This window comes from Haliotis cracherodii, unplaced genomic scaffold (assembly GCF_022045235.1).
Source record: "Haliotis cracherodii isolate W230 unplaced genomic scaffold, xgHalCrac1.p SCAF_22, whole genome shotgun sequence".
In the NCBI taxonomy this organism is placed as follows: Eukaryota; Metazoa; Mollusca; class Gastropoda; order Lepetellida; family Haliotidae; genus Haliotis; species Haliotis cracherodii.
In genome coordinates this window covers 1,332,332-1,358,629 of record NW_027266278.1, presented here as the reverse complement: position 1 = coordinate 1,358,629, position 26,298 = coordinate 1,332,332, and the positions used below count along the sequence as shown (strand labels likewise).

Sequence of the window (26,298 nt, the reverse complement as noted above, 5' to 3'; positions counted from 1 at the left end):
ATTCCCTGCGGTAGTTATCAACGTATCATGTTCTTAGTTGTTCAAGTTACGAACGGTTACCATTGGCAACTAAATTAGTATCTTGTATTGTGGTCTATTTACCATAAACCGTTGAAATAAGATCAATGGTTAATCATCAAGATTCGGTATTTCAAGGATTAAGGTCTCTGTTTTTTCTCCTATCTTTCCGATACTTACCGATATCTACCGATACGTACCGATACTTACCGAAACATACCGATACCTACCGGTACCGATACTTACCAATACATACCGATACATACCGGTACTTACCGATACATACCGATACTTACCGATACTTACCGATACCTACAGATACTTACCGACACGTTTCGAGTTGTCCGTTCTGGACACTAACAAAGTTATCTTTCCCTGACAGCCAACACGGCTCTTCTGGCGCTTGTCGCTGCTGACGCCGGCATCGACCCTGTAAATAACCGGAAGTGGGCCATGTCTCAGATCAACTACGCCCTCGGTGACGCCGGGCGCAGCTACGTCATCGGCTTCGGCACTAACCCACCACGACGTCCCCACCACCGAGCTGCGTGAGTTTAATACATCAAAAACGAAATATCCACCTCCATACTATTGTGAAACACCCTCAAATGTACGGCACGAAACAAAGTATATATCACCACAAATATTCATGAGCAAAATATGATAAAATATAATCGAATATATGGCGATTGATCCATCGTTTTTGAACCAAATGTTTTTTAGTTTTTTTTAAATGTGTTATTGACCGTCATATTCCTTAAAATATATTGCGTCAAAACAGTGATTGATTAACAAGTTCTCACGCTTTCATAAGATAAGAGGAATGCTGGAATACTGGTATACTGGAATACTGGAATTAAAACAGTGCCAATGAGGGTCCAAAATAAGGAAGTTTCACAGTTTATATGGAGGGTTGCGTCCCTTAACTCGCCAGGATCCGCTGGTCATGGGTTCGATACCTAGATTCTTCCCGATTTGATCCTGTGTTTGAAGGGACCATATTCCTGCTATGGATTTCACCAAAGTGGTAATCGTATTCGGCATGCGTTACTTTGGGCCTGCGTCATAACGTTCACATACAGTTTACATCTTGTGATACAACATACTGTTCGATGCGGCGTTTAAACCCAACTTACTCACTCACTCGAATCTCCCCAGCTCGTGCCCCAGCCTGCCTGCCCCGTGTGGATGGGACGAACAGCAGATGAAGGTGCCCGACCCCCACACCCTGTACGGCGCCATGGTAGGCGGCCCTGGTAAGAACGATGGCTACGTCGACGACAGGGGCGACTACGTCAAGAACGAGGTGGCCTGTGACTACAACGCTGGATTCCAGTCCGCCGTTGCAGGTAAAAATAAAACATCGAACACGAGTCATTCTCATTTCTGAATTAGCGTGAGACCAGCCAAAATATATTTCACGACATATTATTACATATATGTATTTGGTTTTCGCCTCACGACTTGACACGTATCCCATTTGTACATAACTTAACCTGTTCTTTTATTCCATCAACTGTAAGGTTATGGAACACTATTCCCGCAGCAGGTAGAAATTGTACATCTACATCCCAATTCAAATCATACATACAGAAAGAGCACTGTATTGTACCTCCATATTTTTCCTATGGTGTTAGGTTTACCATACTCGATTAAGATACATGAAAAGCCAGTTAAATTATGATTTATACAGAATAGAGATCCAATATGTCAATGTGGTAATCCATGTGAAAACTGATTTCATTATATATTAGAGTGTCCATTGTATGTCCACAGTTGGAATGTTGCTGAGTACGGCGTTAAACAACAAACACACAAACAAACAAAAAGTAAGGATCTTAAAGTTACTGGTCATGATTCCCTACACACATACCCTGACTTTGTTTCCTTTTTCAGGTTTGGAACATCTTGCCATAGCCAAGGAACTGCCATCAACATACAAGGATGTGTGCCCATAGAAATAAATGTATATAATTGACGCAATCTTGTTCATGTATTTCTGTAGACATCGTACGACCAAGATGTTGCATCACAAGCAGGACATTCACCGTGTACATTCGGCGATGATGAAACTTAAACAATATCTATTGTTTAGGCGAATACATGCAGAGATGCCGTTCAAGTCTTTCAAAAGGCCTTGAATGAGTGAACAGTATTCAATAAATTCGTATCAGCTTGATATGGGAGGAGTGAGTGAGTGAGTGAGTTTGTTGTTCAACGCCGCACTCAGCAATATTCCAGCTATAGACGGCGGTTTGTTAATCATCGAGTCTGTATCAGACTCTGCATTGGTTTGTATGGGTGAGTTACCTATCCTACACCGCAATTTCCCTTTTTTATATTTTTTTACAAGTGGAAACTTTCCATTTTATCAGAAATGATTAGAAAATGCTGAAAAGATCACAGATGAACCGACGTCCTGCAATATGACGTACATTCCACAGTCGGACTCATGCATACATACACTACCACAAACAACCAGTCATTGTGCACGTTCGGACTAAATGCTGGTGCATTTTCTCTCTGAGGTGTCCTTTATAAAGGTGGATGTCTGGCACCGGTTCAATATTCACACTTGAGGGTCTACAGCAGAAGTCAATAATGTCTAGACTGCCGCTTTTGCAATGTTGCAGACCGGTTACTTTACAGTGAGTCAGTGTGGCTTTACGCCACTTTCAGCAATATTCCAGCAATATCACGGCAGGGGACACCAAAAATGGGCTTCACGCATTGTACCCATGTGGGGAATAGAACCCGGGCTTTCGGCGTGACGAGCGAACGCTTTAACTACCAGACTACCCGACCGCCCCTAGTAACATCACAACTGTGCCAGACTTTTAGGATGTCATCTAACCACCTACACAACGTCTAGAGTTACAACACCTGCACATGATCGCTGTGTAAGGGTCACTTATCTCAGGAACAGAAGGCAAGGTGTAGATCAGAGGCCACGGCGAGCTGTATCAGCAGACGCCATTCAACGACGGCTCCATGCTGCATATATCCACTGTCGACCAATTTTGACACAACACCGTCAGCGACGTTTACAGTTTACGTTATGAACGTGACACTGATTGCTGTCGTTCAGGTGTTACGTATCGATTCCCATATTGAAACACTATGTTAACCCAGATGTTTGTACATAAGAGAACTTAGTGTGAAACAACAACCAACCAACAAACAAGTGGTATACAATCAACAAATGTATTACAAAAAATATTTGTACAAATCAGAGACATAGGTTTACAAATCAATACAAATTACTACACAGAAATTACGATGGAGTACACACCAGAGAGGTAGTACAATATTCCATGGCAATATACAATATGATGGCAGTGGTCAGTATCAAATGCATACTTTCAGTGGTGAAAGCAAATGCGTGAGAGACGAAATGTGTGAGAGACGAAATGTGTGAGAGACGAAATGCGAGAGAGATGAAATGTGTGAGAGACGAAATGTGTGATAGACGAAATGCGTGAGAGACGAAATGTGTGAGAGACGAAATGCGTGAGAGATGAAATGCGTGAGAGACGAAATGCGTGAGAGATGAAATGTGTGAGAGACGAAATGCGTCAGAGATGAAATGCGTGAGAGACGAAATGCGTCAGAGATGAAATGCGTGAGAGACGAAATGCGTGAGAGATGAAATGCGTGAGAGATGAAATGCGTGAGAGACGAAATGCGTGAGAGACGAAATGCGTGAGAGATGAAATGTGTGAGAGAGGAAATGCGTGAGAGACGAAATGCGTGAGAGATGAAATGTGTGAGAGATGAAATGCGTGAGAGACGAAATGTGTGAGAGACGAAATGCGTGAGAGATGAAATGTGTGAGAGATACCTAAACACGCTCTAGTCCCACCATATATACAGCCAAACACTGGAAGTTTCTATACCGTGGTCTCACCAGTCTAGAACAGCACTAGAACATTACAGAACTTTCCATATGTTTTTATAACATACTATCACCGTCAGTGGTATACGGATGTTTACACACCACATTAGCATCTAAATATAGTTACTTCCTGACGTCCGATCACTGCCCAAACATAATGCAAAGAGCGTCTACCGAATCTCAACAGAAACAATGTGACACAGTTACAATCATTGTTAAACAATGAAATACGCTGCCACACAACAGGCGTACAGATGGGGTGGTGGAAGTGGGAAGGTTTGGGAAGCGTTCAGCTACAACAATATGTCCCTAGATCCCTTAAGTCCCCATAGGTTCTCAGACATCCTCAGGCCCCATATAAGGATTCGTTCCAAATGACAAAGCCTCAGATAACAATTATATATAACCATCACTACATTAACTGTTTGAGCAAAGAACTTGGTATAAATGACATATGAAATAATGCCACGTATAAGGCCAGTATGTCAACTGAAGAAGACATCTGCCCAAACCATTCATCAATACTAACGACTTTGGTTTGACTCTAGAACCGGAAGACATAAAAAATAAAAATCCGTACAAAGAGAGATATGTTGCTGGCCCAGCAAATGTACCACCAAATCCCTGTCTCAAATATTAACCATAAACCTGATAACATCCAAGGAAGATCTTCTATGTATTCAGAGAAAGTATTTCAGAAAAGTTCAATTTTGTCAACATATTTGATATTTTATCTAAGTTCACCACTATTCCACATGACAAACTTAAGGAAAAAAATCATTCCTTGATTTAGGGGCTTTTGTTATAAAACGAGGTGACCATAGACACAGTAGATATCTATTGTCAGAGGTTTGGGGCAATTTGTCAGAAACGAAGCAAATGTCATCTGAAGTCTACTGAGAGCCGCTTGGCAGGATAATGGTAAAAGTGTTGGCACGCCATGCCGGAAACCCGGGTCCCATCCCCCTTTAATGAACGTGTTCCCCTGTGTCATTGCAACACAACAGTATTGCTAAAAGCAGCGTGAAATCACACGCATTCGCTCTTTGTGATTAAATCGAATATGGAAATGTTTTAATCACCCGGTTCAGATATGTGATTATAACAGATGTTTTTTAGATAACTTTGTCTATGTCTGTAGAATTACCGGTTGACTGTACTGGAAACTGGACGAAGTACTGAAATAGCCCATAAACTACATAACCTTTGCAAACCGGTAGCCCACGTGACACTCTGAAGGGAAACATGGGACATTTGTTACCAAACGTTACCATGGATACAGTTACATATCTATCTTCAGAGGTTCAGGTCAGCAAATGTCATCTGAACTTACCCAGAAAATAATATGTAAAAAACTGGGACTTCCTCATTGGCTAGATCTGTGTAAATATGGGCGTAAAACATTTGGGTAAGAAGTAGGCATCCCCTTTGCCACCAACGTTAACTGTGCGCCCCATCTGGATGAACTGTTTCTTCATGCATATGCATAGTTGGTTGGTTTGTTGTTTAACGCCGCACACAGCAATATTCCAGCTATATGACAACGGTCTGTAAATATTCGAGTCTGGACAAGACAATCCAGTGATTGAAATCATGAGAATCGATCAACGCCATTGGGATCGATGACATGCATCCACCAAGTCAGCGAGCCTGACCACTCGATCCTGTTAGTGGCCTCTTACGACAAGCATAGTCGCCTTTTACAGCAAGCATGGGTTGCTGAAGACCTGTTCTACCCCGGATCTTCACGGGTCTCATGCATATAAATAAGATTGGCAAAGTCAACTGAATCATCAAGTTTATCGATGCTATAAGATCGTTCAGTAAACATCCAGTAAATAATCCCTTCCACTGATTTATTGTCAACACATGCCAAGTTGATTCAAACAACAAAACTCTGTTACTTGATATTGATTCAAAGACACATGCTCGTGATACGATAGGAATCGCACCATCGAGTCTGCATTTAGTGTATTTCTTGTGGCTATGGAGAGAGTTTTGTCGCTTTTTAATTACATTTATATACGAGTGTTGATTTGTTCTTTGTCAAAAGGGTTAGGGTGGGATCATATATTTTATTCAATATTATCCAAAATCATTTAGTACAAAAACAATGTGAAATATTGTTTTGAAATGAGTCTTTAATGTTTAAAATGATAAATTGGTGAACATTTTCATCTGTTTGGAAATGCCGAAGATATATTAAGGTGACATTCCCTTCATACGTCTTCGTGAAAAGTGCTGTTAAATTGTAACGTTACCTTGCTGAGACGTCACAGTTATAGACCGGTTTGGCCATGTACTCAATCAAATACTGACTAACCTAAGAGTTCGGTATTATTTCAATAACGTGAATAAAGGATTTTACTATAATCGTAATAAAACACTTGTGTTACATTTTTGAACATTTAAAACTCAAGCTATCAACTTTGTCAATCGACCAATTGTGATATATGGTCGGGGATATCGTTTGATAGGTGATATATGATATATACTAGTTAATGTGACCTATTTCTTGAGCAATAAATATCCTTAAAAAAGTCCAAAATAATTTGAACTGGTAGTACGGTTTTACCAGTATTTATCCAAACCTTGAACATTGCATAACATATCTATTAGCTATTTTACTTACTTACAAAATAAAGGCTACACAATCTATTTCCTTTATCATAAGAAATGTCCACTGAAAGCAAAGTTAATTGTACGATTCTGACGCTATCCCAAGGTTGTGTTTATGAATCATTGTCACATGGTGATGATACCAGATGTTCGCGAAAAAGTGAGCGCATCCTGCTCAACTGGGGACATCCGTCACAAATACATGCAAGGGCAAGTTAATTATTCACCGGGAAAAGGGTAATATAAGGCACTTTGTCACTGATACCTCAAATTTGGAAATGTCCTCCACAGGTCTACTATAAATCATGTTTGAAAACTTTACCAAGGCCTTGAATATTGTAACTCACATCACTCAACGTTTGAGCTAGAGTTGCATGACTCTCTTTTGAATCTTCGTGGAAAAAATATGCTGGGTTGTACCTAAGGAGTTGTGAAGTGTAGACAACACAGCTGAAGGTGCTAGAATAGTACTCGAAAGGGAGTCTCGTGTAGAGCCACTCATGTCACTCGGAATATTTATACATAAATCTAAACACTGCTATCGTGCATCGATATATCATACATGAAATATATCACGAAACAGCGATGTGAAATGTCGTCATGCATTGATGATATTATAGCACAGTGTTTGAAAAAATACAATCACGTGCATAAAGAGTATTACGCCATCCTAGATGGATGATCTCATAACAAAGAGTTATAAAAATAAAGTTTTCGCAAAACACATATCACTAGGATATGTGTTATGTAAACACAGTTTATATACAGGGAAATAATCTCTGATTCGGATCCACAATCCTAAGATCCTGTCAGGAGTAAGGGAAGTAACTCTATATACACCGACACCGACATGGCAGATAAATATTTCAGTTAACTTGTCACTTTAGCAATATGTCATGCATATATTTTGAAATCGTTATCAATAATTCAAAATGCGACTATGCTACTTTTTAAATAATTCTGGTGGAATTTATATGCATCAATAGATGCCAGGTATATATACAAATAAGTTCTTCTTAGGACACCCACAATTACCCCAACCCAACCTCTACCCTCAACCCTTAAACTATATACCAAATAAACTCGTTTTCGTTTGACAATACTGAATACCTTATCCCTGTACACCATGTTGTACTATAATACATGTTCTGTAGAAACACCAACACGACAGGACATGAGTGCGTGGTCTGACATATTGTTCCTGTCTACAAAAAGAATGTGAAATCGCAGATGGTACCAACTGTGTTATCTGTTATAACACGGCACTTGCTCTACTATATCTGTTGTTTGAGAAGCAAGAGAGAAGGTAAGTTAACTATATCTTGAAAAATACTTAAATCAGAATGTTCTTTTCTCAATCAAAAAATAAATAATTTGATAGTACATGTAGCATGACTATCAGAACTTGAAAGAAGGAAGTGGTGTCATATAACCGCAAACACATAAACATTGAAGAAGAGTTTATCGTATTGCTTCTCTGCAGCACTGTCTGTAGTGTGGTAAAATGGGGTTTAACGTCTCAGTTCAAGATCAATGCTCTTATTTTGCAACGTGCATGCACGTGTGTGTGTGTGGCTGCTTGTACTAGTCCTGACTAGTGCCGGTTTTATAGTGCTAGCCCTCTGAGGTACCAAGGTCAGTAGGACCGCCTCCGTGGTCTAGTGGTAGTGTCCACCCGGGGAGCGGAAGGTCTAGAGTTCGATCCCCGGCCGCGTCATACCAAAAGACGTTAAAAGATGGTACTTGTTGTTACCCTGTCTGACGCTCGGCATTAAGGGGCTAAAACAAGGACTGATCGGCTCGGAGTGAGTATACTGTGTCTGAGTGGGGTGTTCATGTTAAACTGCAGCATGGTATCTCAGTGGGCTAGCACTATAAAAACGGCATCAGCCTGGCTGTGATGAGGTTGCTCATAATGCATAAACATATTTCCTTAGTCAGGTAGGAGCAATTCTCTGTGCAGATTTGCGTCCCTTGGGCACAACAGAATCCTATTATTGTGGGTTCGAATCCCGATTCGCCCCGATTATGTTTCTAGGTTTGTCAGCACCATACCCGTGCTCGTGGGTTTCACCGAAGTGGTAAACGTCTGAGACCTGCATCACTTCGGGCTTTCCTCCCACATTAAGCTGACACGCCGTGATATAACTGGAATACTGTTAAAAGCGGCGTTAAACCCAACTCACTCACTCACTCATCAGGTAGGAAATGTTCCCTTTTACAGATGTTAGTCCCTCTTCTCCTAGCGCTGGTGGCGCGTCATTCCATGGGTCTGACAATTTCCGTTACCCTGGAAAACCATTGGAGTGGAGGCTTCCAGGGCAAGTTCTGCATACCCTTCACTATTGACGTCACTTCCTGGAAAGCGCACATCACGTTCAGCGAGCCCGTGTCATCACTGGAGGTACTATGTCACTCTTGTTTGCAATTGTCATCACTGTCAACTGTCACCACTGTCAACTGTCACCACTGTCAACTGTCATCACTGTCAACTGTCATCACTGTCAACTGTCACCACTGTCAACTGTCATCACTGTTAACTGTCACAACTGTCAACTGTCATCACTGTCAACTGTCACCACTGTCAACTGTCACCACTGTCAACTGTCACCACTGTCAACTGTCATCACTGTCAACTGTCATCACTGTCGCCTGTCACCATTGTCAACTGTCATCACTGTCAACTGTCATCACTGTTAACTGTCACCACTGTCAACTGTCACCACTGTCATCTCTCATCACTGTTAACTGTCACCACTGTCAACTGTCACCGCTGTCAACTGTCATCACTGTTAACTGTCACCACTGTCAACTGTCATCACTGTCAACTGTCACCACTGTTAACTGTCACCACTGTCAACTGTCACCACTGTCAACTGTCATCACTGTCAACTGTCATCACTGTCAACTGTCACCACTGTCAACTGTCATCACTGTTAACTGTCACCACTGTCAACTGTCATCACTGTCAACTGTCACCACTGTCAACTGTCACCACTGTCAACTGTCACCACTGTCAACTGTCATCACTGTCAACTGTCATCACTGTCGCCTGTCACCATTGTCAACTGTCATCACTGTCAACTGTCATCACTGTTAACTGTCACCACTGTCAACTGTCACCACTGTCATCTCTCATCACTGTTAACTGTCACCACTGTCAACTGTCACCACTGTCAACTGTCATCACTGTTAACTGTCACCACTGTCAACTGTCATCACTGTCAACTGTCACCACTGTTAACTGTCATCACTGTCAACTGTAACCACTGTCAACTGTCACTACTGTCAACTGTCACCACTGTCAACTGTCACCACTGTCAACTGTCATCACTGTCAACTGTCATCACTGTCACCTGTCACCACTGTCAACTGTCGTCACTGTCAACTGTCACCATTGTCATCTCTCATCACTGTTAACTGTCATCACTGTTAACTGTCACCACTGTCAACTGTCACCACTGTCAACTGTCATCACTGTCAACTGTCACCACTGTTAACTGTCACCACTGTCAACTGTCATCACTGTTAACTGTCACCACTGTCAACTGTCACCACTGTCAACTGTCACCACTGTCATCTGTCACCATTGTCATCTCTCATCACTGTTAACTGTCATCACTGTTAACTGTCACCACTGTCATCTCTCATCACTGTTAACTGTCACCACTGTCAACTGTCACCACTGTCAACTGTCATCACTGTTAACTGTCACCACTGTCAACTGTCACCACTGTCATCTCTCATCACTGTTAACTGTCACCACTGTCAACTGTCACCACTGTCAACTGTCATCACTGTTAACTGTCATCACTGTCATCTCTCATTACTGTTAACTCTCATCACTGTTAACTGTCATCACTGTCAACTGTCATCACTGTCAACTGTCACCACTGTCAACTGTCACCACTGTCATCTCTTTTATAACTGTTAACTGTCATCACTGTCAACTGTCACCACTGTCAACTGTCACCACTGTCAACTGTCACCACTGTCAACTGTCACCACTGTCAACTGTCACTACTGTCAACTGTCACCACTGTCAACTGTCACCACTGTTAACTGTCACCACTGTCAACTGTCACCACTGTCATCTGTCACCACTGTCATCTCTCATCACTGTTAACTGTCATCACTGTCAACTGTCACCACTGTTAACTGTCACCACTGTTAACTGTCACCACTGTCAACTGTCATCACTGTTAACTGTCACCACTGTCAACTGTCATCACTGTTAACTGTCATCACTGTCAACTGTCACCACTGTCATCTGTCATCACTGTTAACTGTCATCACTGTTAACTGTCACCACTGTCATCTCTCATCACTGTTAACTGTCACCACTGTCAACTGTCACCACTGTCAACTGTCATCACTGTTAACTGTCACCACTGTCAACTGTCACCACTGTCATCTCTCATCACTGTTAACTGTCACCACTGTCAACTGTCACCACTGTCAACTGTCATCACTGTTAACTGTCATCACTGTCATCTCTCATTACTGTTAACTCTCATCACTGTTAACTGTCATCACTGTCAACTGTCATCACTGTCAACTGTCACCACTGTCAACTGTCACCACTGTCATCTCTTTTATAACTGTTAACTGTCATCACTGTCAACTGTCACCACTGTCGCCTGTCACCACTGTCAACTGTCACCACTGTCAACTGTCATCACTGTCAACTGTCACTACTGTCAACTGTCACCACTGTCAACTGTCACCACTGTTAACTGTCACCACTGTCAACTGTCACCACTGTCATCTGTCACCACTGTCATCTCTCATCACTGTTAACTGTCATCACTGTCAACTGTCACCACTGTTAACTGTCACCACTGTTAACTGTCACCACTGTCAACTGTCATCACTGTTAACTGTCACCACTGTCAACTGTCATCACTGTCAACTGTCATCACTGTCAACTGTCACCACTGTCATCTGTCACCACTGTCATCTCTCATCACTGTTAACTGTCATCACTGTTAACTGTCACCACTGTCAACTCTCACCACTGTCAACTATCACCACTGTCATCTCTCATCACTGTCAACTGTCACCACTGTCAACTGTCATCACTGTCATCACTGTCATCTTGCACCTTTCAGATGCACTACTGACACAACTACAATCACTTTCTGCTCATGCATGAAAAATTACCGTATTCGACGTAATAAGCGCCCCGCTCTAATAAGCAGCTAAGGCGATATTTGTTAATATATTGGCTAGTGAACAATCCCAATTAGCACCCCTTCCGACTGATCAATGCACACAAGACTCATTTATTCGTGTAAAATACGCACTCGTGTGTTATATGCGTGGAAAATATATCACTCGTGTATAAAACTTTTCTTTTGTATCATTTCAGGCTGTCAGCATAAATAACGAAATTTACGATCTTTCAACTCTGTTTTTTCTCTCATCAAAATTATATTCTAATAAGAGTCCCCTATTTTTAATTTTGAGAGCGTCCTAGGCGCTTATTACGTCGATTACGGTAGTTATAATACTAAAGGCTCATCACAATAAATGGAGTACCTAACTGCCAAAAGAAACGCGAACCATAGAAACATATAGAGAAGTATGTATGTTAAGAAGAGATGTTTCCAATGCGTACCACTTAATGACAAAACGGGGCGGTCGGGTAGCCTAGTGGTTAAAGCGTTCGCTCGTCACGCCGAAGACCCGGGTTCGATTCCCGACATGGGTACAATGTGTGAAGCCCATTTCTGGTGTCCTCCCCCGTGATATTGATGGAATATTGCTAAAAGCGGCGTAAAACCATACTCACTCACTTACTAATGACAAAACTGACAATCAGTCAAGTGTTACCACAGTGTCTTTATTCTTATTCTACACGTGACATCGAAACTTTAGACGCTAATCCTGCACGAGCTTTATAATGTGGAGAAACCAGCGACCACGGGCTGGTGCAGACTAACCAAGAAACATAATAAGGGCGAATTTGGGACTCAAACACACCACCATAAGTTTCTGGCACGCCATTCCGACGCTACTCACCTTATTAGAGGACTAGGCCATAATGTAACATGCACGTTATTTCTGTTATCGTAAAATGTATGAATTGCAAAATAAATAAATAAAGCAATAAAATAGGGCAAAAGATTATTTGCTGAGCCGTCATTACCATTAATGACGAACTGTGATTGGTCAGATCTGGCTTGCCGACATAGAGTCCAAGAGTGCTGACGGAAAGGAATTCGTGGTTGTCAACAAACCCTTCAACGGAAACGAGCATACAGGCGACGACCTCTGTGTCAGCTTCCTCGGGCACGGCAGCGGCGACATCGACCCTACCGTTACTGTTGTCGTTGAGAATATGCCCGATCCCACCACCCCTCCATCGACGACAAGCACCACGACTACCACCACCACAACAACACCGACGACGACAAGGACACTGGGACCAGGAGAGAGTATGTTTTCACCTAGTTGACACTCGCATAATGCAGTTACACATGATGCTAACGTTATACACCATACATGGACGTAATACACGTGGCTGTACACGTGGCATTGACGTAATACAGGTAGCATTGACGTAATACACGTGGCATTGAGTTAATACACGTGGCATTGACGTAATACACGTGGCATTGACGTAATACACGTGGTATTGACGTAATACAGGTAGCATAGACGTAATACACGTGGCATTGTCTTAATACACGTGGCATTGACGTAATACACGTAGCATAGACGTAATACACGTGACATTGACGTAATACACGTAGCATAGACGTAATACACGTGGCATTGTCTTAATACACGTGGCATTGACGTAATACACGTAGCATAGACGTAATGCTCGTGACATTGACGTAATACACGTAGCATAGACGTAATACACGTGGCATTGTCTTAATACACGTGGCATTGACGTAATACACGTAGCATAGACGTAATACTCGTGACATTGACGTAATACACGTAGCATAGACGTAATACACGTGGCATTGTCTTAATACACTTCGCATTGACGTAATACACGTAGCATAGACGTAATACAAGTGGCATTCTCTTAATACACGTGACATTGACGTAATACACGTGGCGCTGACATTATACACGTAGCATTGACGTAATTCCGGTGGCGCTGTAGTAATACTCGTGACATTGACGTAATACACGTGACATTGACGTAATACACGTGGCATTGACGTAATACACGTGGCATTGACGTAATACACAATACACGTGGCATTGGCGTAATACACATGACATTGATGTAATACATGTGACATTGACGTAATACACGTAGCATAGACGTAATACAAGTGGCATTCTCTTAATACACGTGGCATTGACGTAATACACGTGGCGCTGACATTATACACGTAGCATTGACGTAATTCCGGTGGCGCTGTAGTAATACTCGTGACATTGTCGTAATACACGTGACATCGTCGTAATACACGTGGCATTGACGTAATAAAGAGGGCGCTTACATAATACACGTGACATTGACGTAATACACTCGACAATGACGTAATACATGTGACGCTGACGTAATAAACATGGGCCTGACGTAATACACGTTGCGCTGACTTGATGACGTTTAACTGAAATGGTCATGGATAAACAGAGTGGTATAAAGACAATGCCTGGCACTAAAAAGGAACACATACGGCACTGAAATGAACAGATGGCAGATATGAGATAAGTGGCGCTAACATATACGACTTCAAGTTCCAAGAAACAATGTAACAAATTTTCTACATTTCCAGCATGGCCACCGACAACGCCACCACCACCTACGACCAGTGAGTATGACAATCCTTGATGACACACTCTACAGCCACCTCTACACACTGCTATTACTGATACACGGGGTTTTCAGCAGCAGCAGCATTTCTTGCTACCTGGAGAGACCTTATATTTAGCTTTTTTAATGAACACCACTGTTTTTTTAGTGATCCATCGACATACTATACTACTTTGTCTTTTACGCCCAATGGAATCTGTTTCGGCAGATGATTGAGACGTTGACGTTGACGTTCTGTATTTAGAACGTCGTGACCGACAATTGAATATTCAATAGACACTGCATCAAGGCATACAATTTTTTTTCTCTGAAACGAGGAGCCAAAACAATTATTTTCTTGAATTTCTTTTTCGGCCATCCAGTTTGTCCATCGAAAAGAGTTTGGGAGATAATGCCTGGGCAAAATATATTTCTTATGGGACATATTAATTAAAAAATCCCATCCAGCCTCAGAATATCAAATGGTCAAATTACCTAATATGGTCGCCATAGCGTTTCATGCTACTGAACATTTGATAGGGATATTCTTTATTATTTTTTTTACTCACCTGACATATTTTCTTCAACCACCATGGTGACTGACTATTGGCGTAACATCGAACCCATCAGATCACCTACCCGTGAAGATTCCGGGGTAGAATAGGTCTTCAGCAACCCATGCTTGTCGTAAAAGGCGACTATGCATGTCGTAAGAGACGACCAACGGGGTCGGGTAGTAAGGCTCGCTGACTTGGTTGAACCATGTCATCGATCCCAATTGCGTGTGTCGTTGCTTATGATATCAATCACTGGATTGTCTGGTCCAGACTCGATTATTTACAGACCGCCGTCGTATTGCTTGAATATTGCTGAGTGCGGCGTAAAACAACAAACAAACAAACAAACAGCCATTAGATGTGTTTATGTATACATGTGTAACACCGTGACGACCCCCCAGCCGGCCTGCCATCACTGCACGTCCCCCACAACAGGACGGCCAAGCTGGACCTCATGCAGCATCACGGGGAGAACTGGGAGGGGCGGTTCTGCTTCGACCTGAAGGAGGAGATTGTTGCATGGGAACTTATTATGGACTTTACGGTAGCGGTGAAGGAGATTACAGTAAGTAGGTGCAAGTGATCAAGGACATCGCGTTAAAACAGGCCTATGTCAAGGAGAGAGTGAGTGAATGAGTATGGTTTTACGCCGCCAGCAATGGGCTTTACATATTGTACCCATGTGGGGAATCGAACCCGACTCTTCGATGTGACGAGCGAACGCTCTACCACTTACCCCACCGCTTCTCTTTGATAAGGATGCTATACGCACGCACGCACGCACGCACGCATGCACAAGAATAATATAAGGAGGTCATATTATTTAATGGAACATATTCAAACGAAGGGAGATCAAATTTGAAGTGCAACAAATAAAGATATCCTCGTGATGAGCTTGATAGTTCATAGTTTTGGTTTGAGTCGATAGTTGGGCTGCATATATTGATTCCTTATGCTTAGAATTTTGAGGGCGATTGGACCCACCCCACCACGTCGTGCTCCAAACATCTGACTGTGGTGAACAAACGCTCCAAGGGCGTCCACTACGCCGGCGAACACTACTGCATCAGGATGATGGGCCACGTGTGCGAAGACAAGGACCCCGACGGCACCGCCGTCCTCGTCGACCTTACCAACGACGCACAGACGTTGCCAAGACTCCCCGTCGTAACAGGTTTGTTTGTTGCACCCAGCAATATTCCAGCTATATGACGGCGGTCTGTAAATAATGGCGTCTGGACCAGACAATCCAGTGATTGACATCATGAGCATCGATCCACACAATTGGGATACGATAACATGCATGAACCATATCAGCTAGCCTGACCACCCGATTCCGTTTGTGGCCTCTTACGACAAGCACATAGACATGAATGACCTTCCATTGTTAAAAGTATTGTCATCGAGAATGCTAGCGCATGTCATGAAGATTCGTATTCGTATTTTCTTAAGGATAAAATTCACTGCAATGAATGAATGCTGGGTGTTCAGATGTTTTCTTGTTGTTCAATGATTTCGTGTCGGTTAAACTTAATTCCTGAAGTTTTGAAACACACCAATAAAATTAATTGTACAAAATATTCAGAAAGCAAAAAACGTACATCATAGTAGCATTTAATACATGTTTTCAACGCATAGCGCTACACCTAATGCAGCAAGGAAGGTTTTTGAACTGGCGCGATCACTCGTGTATTTCATATCGCTTTGCCTACGATAAAAATATGACGATCGCAGCTGTTTGTTATTTGCTTGAAATCCTCTGAGAATTAGACTTGAATATCCCCTCCTCCTAAGATTTTTATCCTTCTTTGAATCTTTGAAATGCCCCGTTAGTAGATTCGTAAGACTCAATAGCAGCATGCATTGCGGTGGGTCTAAGTTGGCGATTGTTTGCAACAGGAGCCCAGGCCACCAAGTACAATTACGCTGAGGTGCTGATGAAGTCCATCCTGTTCTACGAGGCTCAGAGATCCGGGAAACTCCCCCCTGACAACAGGATCCCCTGGCGGGCTGATTCCGCCCTGGGAGACAAGGGAGATAATGGGGAGGATCTCACTGGAGGATGGTATGACGGTGAGTACCACTGTACAGAGGGAGGGGGACTCGGCGTTAGGTAGACAAGGGAGATAACGTGGATAACCTGACTGAAGGATGGAATGACGATGAGTAAGATGGTCAGAATAGTAGGGGCACCACGGGGGAATATATTTAGGAGCGTGCGTGACTGTTGACATACGCTGCACGCAGGAATATTTCAGTATCTTGTTTGTTTATTTCTAGCCAGGCTAGAAAATAAATACTATATTTTGTTTCAGCTGGAGACAACGTCAAATTCAACCTCCCTATGGCCTTTAGCACAACCCTTCTGACCTGGAGTCTGCTTCAATACAAGGACGCCTACGAGAAGACGGGTCAACTGGAGAAGATGTACGAGTGCATCAAGTGGCCTCTGGACTACTTCATCAAGTGTCACACCAAGCCGAATGAGCTATATGGACAGGTAAGCGAACTTAGTATTTAGATACACGTTTACACGTTTCAACAAATAATGTGTATCCCAAAACTAGTGATATCATTTCAGTGTAAGGTCACAAAGTGGTATAAGACTATTTGGCGTGAGGTGGGGATGGTCCATGCACTACATCCACAGTAAGATGAGCGATCATTTCTGTATACTCAATATAGGCATCTCACATCCGCCGCGTCTGCTCAAAATTCAGCATTTACACCCACAGCAACAACCACAACAACGTCCACAGCCACAGCAACAGTCACAACAGCAACAGCTAAATCCAGAGTCACAACAATTTAAATCCACATTTATATCTAAACCACAATCTGACATCAGGACTGCTCCATATCAACGTGTCCCCATCGAGCGACATTTAAAATCGCATTCGAAGTCCACCCACACATACTTTTGCATGTACACCCACAGATACAAATGCAAAATCCCTAGCATCCACATCTACATCTACATCTACATCTTCATCCATAACTACATCTACATCCACATCTACATCTACATCTACATCTTCATCCATAACCACATCTACATCTACATCTACATCTACATCCACATCTACATCCACATCTACATCTACATCCACATCTACATCTACATCTACATCTACATCCACATCCACATCCACATCTACATCTACATCCACATCTACATCTACATCCACATCTACATCTACATCCACATCTATATCCACATCTACATCCACATCTACATCTACATCCACATCTACATCTACATCCACATCTACATCCACATCTACATCCACATCTACATCCACATCCACATCCACATCCACATCTACATCTACATCCACATCTGCATCTACATCCACATCTACATCTACATCCACATCTGACAGAGACTGTTTAAGAGAGCGCCACCATGTTGTGTTCCATCTAGGTGGGGGATGCCGGCATAGATCACGGCGTCTGGACCAGCCCAGAGCGCATGACCGGAAGAAGACCTGCCATGAAAATAGATGCAGCAAAGCCAGGGTCCGATTTGGCAATGGAAACAGCCTCTGCCATGGCTGCTGGTTCTATAGCATTTAAACAAAAAGGTAGAACAGTTCATACTCTCTTTATCATGATGTACATACCATATTACAGAATTTCCTCAAGAACATTCATACCCAAGCATTATTTCAACGCCAGTGTCAGGAACTCTAGCACAAGAAAAAGGGCTAATTCAATAAACTACCCTTATAACGTGCACCTTTCGACCTGAGTAATATCTTTAATATATTGCCATTTCCTCCTTCCAAATTAAAAATAAGAATTTTGGGCGAGTCTGTTTGGTGGGGACAGGTTGTCCTCTGGACTTTTTGTTTTCAATTTGTTTACAAAAGAATGAAAACATTACGCTGTTATGAACTTGTGACCTGTGACCTGTATGACCTCGCAGACCCCGCCTACTCGGCCACCCTGCTGAAACACGCCAAGCAGCTGTTCGAGTTCGGCAAGGCGAACCAGGGAAAATACAGCAACAGTGTACAGGGGGCCCAGGGATTTTACACGTGAGTGGGAGCGTGCTGGAGATGTATCCGGTGTTTATAATGAGAAGTATGCGTGATGGGATCTGTAACGAATGTATGACGGATATGTGACGGATGTGCGTTTGGATATTGAAGGTTAAGAAATCTTCTCCCTCCCCTCACTTTTTGAAAAGGGTGAGCGTAAACGTTGGAGGTAAGTAGGTTTAATGTTATGGTAAACAAAACTCCGAATGAAGAAGGGTTTTCGAAAGCTTTACGTGATGCTAACGACAATGACACTGATAATAAAAATGACGCCGTTTCAAATAAAACAAAGTGCATTAAGAAAATAAAATAGGAAATAATATAACAGTAACAGATTTCATAGTTTAGAAGAAAAAACCCAATTTAAACATATAGTAACATGAATAATATACATGTCGATGGTAATGCAAATTATTTTCGACCTCGAGTATATTGGTGGTTAAGTATTTCATATTTGTCTTGCAAATCAGATCCCAGGATTACGAGGACGAGAACAGCTGGGGAGGTGTATGGCTGTACAAGGCGACTGGAGATCAGACCTACCTGGACTATGCAGAGAAACACTTCGTCAACAAAACCGCCTGGGGCTTCTCCTGGGATGAGAAGATCGGTGGTGCCAATGTAAGTGGACGTCCTGTCCTACATGTCATTGTGTCTTGTTGTTTAACAAAGATTGTAGCTGTGTTACATTGATTCTGTTGATATTCGGTAGATGCTCGTTTTATTGTGTTCGACCAGTGACCAGACGTCAGGAAGCTACTATGTTTAGATGCTAGTGTGGTGTGTAAACATGCGTCCTGTTCGGTATGTTACAGAAACATGTGGAAAGTTCTGTGCTGTTCTTGTGCCGATAAACTGGTGAGGGCACTGTCTGGAATTTTTTAACATTTGTGTATATTTTTCATAAACATGTTGTTTTTGTTTTGCATATCGTGTATACTGATTTGTAACCAATTAATAAACGAAAATATGTGCACATTACTTCAACCTGTCATATTATATACAGAAAATGTTCTCCTCCAATGAGATGATGTTTCAGTTATCCACAATCAGGTCAGGCTCTGATGAACACAGATGACATCCTACCTCTGGCACAACATGAGGTTATCTAGATCATGTCCTCCAGGTTAACAATACCCCGCATATGGATGATGTTTGAGTGATGAATTACAACTGTTTGTTTCCAGTTACTGATGTACGAGGCCACGAAGAAGGACATGTACAAGCGGGTGATCGTGGACACTTTCGTCTCGTGGTTCCCAGGTGGAGATATCACCTACAGCCCTAAATGCATGGCCTTCCGGCTGGAGTGGGGGGCCTTGAGATACGCATGTGAGTCACTGGAATCTACTTTATAGCCTGGTGAAGGCCTTCATGTATACTCATGGACATTAATTAAGCACCACCCGTATATTCTCAGACCGAGCCGCTTCAATGAACTGGTGCATGAAATATGCAAACAGTTACCATACCAAATACATTATTTAGTGAAAAAGAAAGGGTTGAGGGGAAATATACCCAAGATTTCATGAAGTCATTTGTTTTATTTGATGTTACAGATTTGGTAAATGACTTAATTTCATCGAAAACATTACTTTTGTTGCACAGACATAACTGTCAGTACCATGCACCCGTTTTGTTCACAGAATAATGTCCTGCAAGTCCAAATATTGACTTTCCATCAGTATCGTGTGTAACCTCCCTGAACCCGAACAACTGGTTCAAGACGCTTACTCATTCTTTGGATCAATCCCTGGATTTGATTCTGAGGAATTCTGTTCCATTTTTCATGCAAAGCAGCAGTCAATTCATTGAGTGTATGGACAGGTGGGTAACTTTGTCGAACACGACGACCAAAAATATCCCACAGATGCTCAACTGGATTGAGATCGGGACTCATGGCTGGCCATGGAATGGTCTCAACAGCATTCTGTTGCACGAACTGAGTGACAGCACGTGCTCCGTGAGGCCTGGCATTGTCATCCATGAAGATGGGTCTTGTGGCTAGAGGATGATTATCAAAATGGGGGACAACAGCTCTTTCAAGGATAGGAGATAACGAGGCCCATTAATGGTGAAGTCCATCTTGCAACCCAAGGAAATGCATCCCTATACCATGAGTGACCCTCCCCAAAAGGGAACCGTCTCCTGGATATTGCGATGAACCATGGTTCCTGTGTTCCTTTGTCTCCGGACACGTGTACGACATCCACCATATGCAATAAGAACCAACTCTCATCTGAAAAGTGAAACATCTGCCATGATGCTCGAACACGTAGATTACATCAGGCAAGTCGTGCCAATTTGTGAGCAGGAGACAGTATAATACACTCGATGGGTCTTCTGCTGCTTTTAGCCGATCTCTGAGGGTTCTGAAGGTAAGGGCTCGCCCTGTAACCACAGTTGCTTTAAGGATGTGCTTGAGTTCCATGGACGGCGCCTAACAAGTCCCAACAATATCCCTTCTTCTTGTTATCTTACGGGTTCTGCCAGGTCTTGGACGATCTTTCAAGATATTTGTAGCCCTATTTTTGTTCAAGAGTCTTGAAATGATGGAAGGATTGCGCCCATGTTGACGTCCAATTTGTCTGAGGGACATCCTGCATTTCTCATGCCAATAATTTGCCACCTTGTAGCCTCTGACAATTTACGACGTGCCATGACAATATAAGGGAACTGGATACGCAATACAAATTGAAAGTATAGGGTGTGACATGAAATGATTCAAAACTTGATTTCATCAATGTTGTCGGTTTGACATTGCCCCTGCATTGCGCGTCGTTGCACGTGCATTACATGTCTCCACAAAAAGTCATGCTGTACAGCAAGATGCAATTTGTCACAATGATCAATCAGAAAAATGCTGTTTTCTTAATTCACAGAATTAAAAGTCTATGAATTGGGTGTTGCATAATTAATTTCCGTGTATATATATCATTTTAGGCCCGGTCTTTCTTAGGGTAATAAAAAATAGTCGAAAGTGACACTGATTTCCTTATATGGAGTTCAGTCTACGCTCTAGTTTACTTCTCGGTGTTGAAAGTAACTGGTGTTTGTGGAACAAATTGACTTTCATGTTTTGAAAATTCGAAATCGAACAAAATTTGAAATCAAATATTTTAAAAAGAATCCATTAGAGAAGGAGTCGTATATCTGTTGTTACGCATCTGTCATTGAGTCAACGAGCCCAGCCATTCGATCTATTTCATCGCTCCGTACGACAAACATAGGTTGCCTGTTCCAACTGTACACATGTGGACTATGGATTAAAAATCTAATGAGTGAAACCCTGAAACCAGAACAGAATTAGTGCATGATAAGCGTTCTGCCAGATTTAGTGAATGAGTTGGGTATAACGCCGCTTTTAACCGTCTTCCATTTATATCACGACGTGTCAGCTTGATGTGGGAGGAAAGCCCGAAGTGATGCAGTTCTCAGACGTTTACCACTTCGGTGAAACCCAAGAGCACGTGTATGGCGCTGACAAACCTAGAAACATAATCGGGGCGAATCGGGATTCCAATCCACAATCATAGGTTTCTGGCGTGCCCAAGGGGCGCAACTCTGCCCCGCGTACTGCCAGAAGGAGCGGTATCTCATGGCGTTCCTGTTCTATACCTGCCTTTTCTCTGAGACAAACACCCTCTTTCATCGCTCTAGGTTTACCATATATAGAGATTATTATGCGGGTGTATGCATATCAAGGAACGCTCTTTTCTATTTCTCGAGCCAGAGTTTCGTAAATTCGGTCGAATGATATCACGAATATGATAACCTCCACAGTAGTCACACTTTGCGAACAGCTGCATTGAAGATTTGGTCTTCGTTATTGGTGAGGTGGTGAGGTGAGGTGATGTGAGGTGATGTGATGTGATGTGAGGTGAGGTGAGGTGAGGTGAGGTGAGGTGAGGTGAGGTGAGGTGAGGTGATGTGAGGTGAGGTGATGTGATATGAGGTGAGGTGAGGTGAGGTGAGGTGAGGTGATGTGATGTGATGTGAGGTGAGGTGATGTGATGTGATGTGATGTGATGTGAGGTGAGGTGATGTGAGGTGAGGTGAGGTGATGTGATGTGATGTGATGTGATGTGAGGTGAGGTGAGGTGAGGTGAGGTGAGGTGAGGTGAGGTGAGGTGAGGTGAGATGAGGTCATGTCTTTATAACGTTAACAATTCATTTAAAAATGTCAACAATGTCATCAAGCGTTGAAATCACAAATACAAATTTGCATCGTCAACAGTTAGAACTATGTCGACCATGCCGTCCAGCGGTGACAGCTTTATGACACACGATCTTCTCAAGGACTCGCTTATCTTAAACATTTATACAGATACATATATATAGATATGATAAAAATGAACATGAGTCAGCGGATATGAGCTTATCACGATCTTTTAACAGAATAGAGACTTGTTCTTTCACATTCAAGAATTATGAAGATATATTTAACTGTTCTTTGATACTTTGATACCTGTTCTATTTCAGCCAATACGGCATTCCTAGCTTTGGTTGCAGCGGATGACGGAATTAATACCGAGTCGTACCGGAAGTGGGCAATGACGCAGCTTCATTACGCATTTGGCGACGCCGGAAGGAGTTACATCGTCGGCTTTGGCGTGAATCCACCTGAACGGCCACATCATCGCGCCAGGTACAATATGGTGGATACAGCGACAGCGGGTCTTGTGATGTGCTCCTAGAATATCACAACTAACCTTCTGTCACACCCTAAACCTTATTTCCCTTTTTGTGGGGCGGTGAAGTTGTTTCGTGTTGAAAGCTCGTCACGCCGAATATTTGAGTCCGATTTCCCACATGGGTACAATGTGTGAAGCCCATTTCTGGTGTCCCCCGCCGTGATATTGCTGGAATATTGCTAAACGAGGCGTCAAACAATACTCACTCGGTCACTTTCTCGTTCCCTTTTTTGAATTTGTATTTATTATTTTCTATAGTCTTTTAAAACCCAATTGAAAGTACTCTGTGCTAAAGAATGATAAAATGCTATGGGTTCCATTTTCCTCCTAGATACCAGTAGACTTTCATATCTTCATATTTTATTTGTTAAATATGTTATTTAAGAATACGGGTGCACTGGTGGCCCAGTCGTCTAAGGCGCGATATAACTGGAATACTGTTAAAAGCGGCGTTAAAACCAACCCACTCACTCACTCACTATTTAAGACTACATAACCGGCCTTATCTGATATATTTACTCTATTTATCAGGTTTGTTGACAAACGCGCTCATTTCGCTGCACATTGTATCAAGAATACATAAATACGACTTTACATTACAATGATCAGGTAAATTCAACAGAAATCGTGACAGTTTCCGTCCTGTGAGACGCCATGACTGTCATTTCTGACTAATTCCCTTGGTTGCATTGGAAAACAAATAACACCACGCAGATTGTCAGATTGTTTCTGATTACTTACATGACTTATAATGTACATTCCCTCAATCAACGAAAATCTTCCTCTGAAAATCCCGCGTACACTCCATTTTGTAAAAGTGATGTCATTCGGAAATACGCGATTTTTAATACAATTTGTGACTGTTATATTTCGATGCATGCATAAAAAAATCAAAAGAATTCTTAAACATTTTCATCCAAATTAAAAAAAATTGGATCATTTACGTGTCGCTTGAAAAATCGATCGGCATTCCGCGAGGGACTTCCCGACATCAATCTATTTCTAGACGTAAACAAAGGTTGGGAAGTTGTTCTATCACTTCCGGGAAAACATGCATATATGATGTATAAATGCAAGTTTGTGATGCAAGTTTTCGGGAGCTCTCTACCAATCAGAATTGCCTAAATTTCTGTTTGTAACGTGCTTGTAAAGAATCACATCTTGAACATATTTACTATTCCATTCTGAATGCATAATTCAGTCAAAAAAGAAATGTCATGCGCTAATGGAAATTCACTGTTTTACTTGGGCAGCTCCTGTCCCATGTTACCGGCCCCATGTGACTGGGAGTCCCAGACCAACAAGGGCCCCAACCCCCACACCCTGTACGGTGCCATGGTGGGCGGCCCTGGTAAAGACGACAGCTACAAAGACGACAGAAAAGACTACGTCAAGAATGAGGTAGCGTGCGACTACAACGCCGGCATGCACGCCTCTACAGCAGGTGCGTGAACGTGTATGAAGCTACAGCCTTTAAACATAGTTACAGCGTCAGAGTGTGTGATGTGAACAGTGGGTGTGTAGACTGAAGGTGCTGATTAAGTCTTTGGGGAACGATGCCACGCGTGAATCCGAAGGTGGATTCTCGTTATCAGACATATTTAATTGCATTGGCATTTTATATTTAAAAACCCGTCTTTCTTACGCCTTATAGATATAAGAACTTCAAAACAATCACGAGCAGTTAATCCTTCTACTAAAGATGAATATTGCTGCCTTTCTCGTAACTTCAAACACTGTTTCAGTCTACCTTCTACTTTCACAGTGTACGCATACACTGGGACGTTTACAGGGGTATTAACATATTACTAACTTATTTGGAGATGTGTTTTCAAGAAAAGTCAAGCCTCCACAACCCTCTGTGTCTACCACTTGAATGTTAACTTTTGAAAAAAAATTGCACTACTCATTTCTGAAAAAAAATTGTAATCGTGCTTGAAGAAATACCATGTACTCGCTCGAACTGGTACAAAGACAACAACATCATCTACATCATTATTACATGGAGTCTAACAGGTGCCCATGTTTTCCTCTACAAGCTTGTGCGAGTCGGGAGCAAGGGCGGCATTGTGGTCTAGGTGTTGTGCATCTAGGGGGGGGGTGTCCAGAGTTGCTTCCCTTAGCTGCCAAGATCCGCTGGTATCGAGTTCGAATCCTAGAACATATCATGACACTTGATCAGTCACCATTCAGCCCGTACAGAATTCGCCTATGCGTCCAACGCCTACGTCATCATGTGATATTTATGTCTACACATAAATCTAACACGCCGTAACAACTGAAGTACTATTCAAGGCGTCGTTTACCTCCTCTCACTGACCCACTCCTGTCTATTTCAGGCCTAATGTATCTGGCTCTCGCTCACGAGCTCCCCACGTCATACAAGGAGATCTGCCCCTAGATGCAGCTTTCACACCGTCTTGACGCAACACCATAGAAGCTGGAAACATATTTCAGTGAAGTGTGTCTCTCAAGTATGACATTGGAAGTGACCATGATACAATTCGGCCTGTGACTTAGACAATCAGATGTATTCATATATGTATATATGTTTTTAAACTTATTTGTGAAAATAACACGTCAACACAAGAGAATATTCAGTGATAAAAGTGTTTGAGAACATTGTTTTCAGCTTGGCACTTTTGACAAAACCACACTTTGCTGGGTCACAAAGAGACCCATTACATACTCACCGCCAAAAGAA

General features: G+C 42.4%; 2 protein-coding genes across 2 annotated transcripts in view; both read left to right on the top strand.

Moving 5' to 3' along the window:
- The window catches only part of LOC139471424 (uncharacterized), a 37,283-nt gene extending 35,287 nt beyond the window's left edge, over positions 1 to 1,996 (top strand). The window contains exons 18-20 of the mRNA XM_071253787.1: positions 401 to 566; positions 1,177 to 1,367; positions 1,915 to 1,996. Coding sequence (XP_071109888.1) covers positions 401 to 566; positions 1,177 to 1,367; positions 1,915 to 1,976 — 419 coding nt within the window. The 3' untranslated portion in view covers positions 1,977 to 1,996. The remainder of the gene's footprint in view (positions 1 to 400; positions 567 to 1,176; positions 1,368 to 1,914) is intronic.
- A 5,804-nt stretch (positions 1,997 to 7,800) lies between these two features.
- Positions 7,801 to 26,040, top strand: LOC139471146 (uncharacterized). The gene is made up of 15 exons (XM_071253410.1): positions 7,801 to 7,838; positions 8,757 to 8,936; positions 12,711 to 12,972; positions 14,284 to 14,319; positions 15,259 to 15,422; positions 15,818 to 16,031; positions 16,757 to 16,930; positions 17,173 to 17,357; positions 18,282 to 18,441; positions 18,786 to 18,897; positions 19,371 to 19,521; positions 20,088 to 20,232; positions 23,383 to 23,548; positions 24,848 to 25,038; positions 25,934 to 26,040. Exons 2-15 carry the CDS (start codon positions 8,757 to 8,759, stop codon positions 25,993 to 25,995), a joined length of 2,202 nt encoding a protein of 733 aa, XP_071109511.1. The 5' UTR covers positions 7,801 to 7,838; the 3' UTR covers positions 25,996 to 26,040.
- The last annotated feature ends 258 nt before the right edge of the window (positions 26,041 to 26,298 follow it).

Bases quoted from the DNA above. Each gene is read 5' to 3' on its own strand.
- LOC139471146 (XM_071253410.1), top strand. From the start codon at position 8,757: ATGTTAGTCCCTCTTCTCCTAGCGCTGGTGGCGCGTCATTCCATGGGT. The intron at 16,931-17,172 runs GTGAGTACCACT...ATTTTGTTTCAG, and splicing joins CACTGGAGGATGGTATGACG to CTGGAGACAACGTCAAATTC. The intron at 25,039-25,933 runs GTGCGTGAACGT...TGTCTATTTCAG, and splicing joins CATGCACGCCTCTACAGCAG to GCCTAATGTATCTGGCTCTC.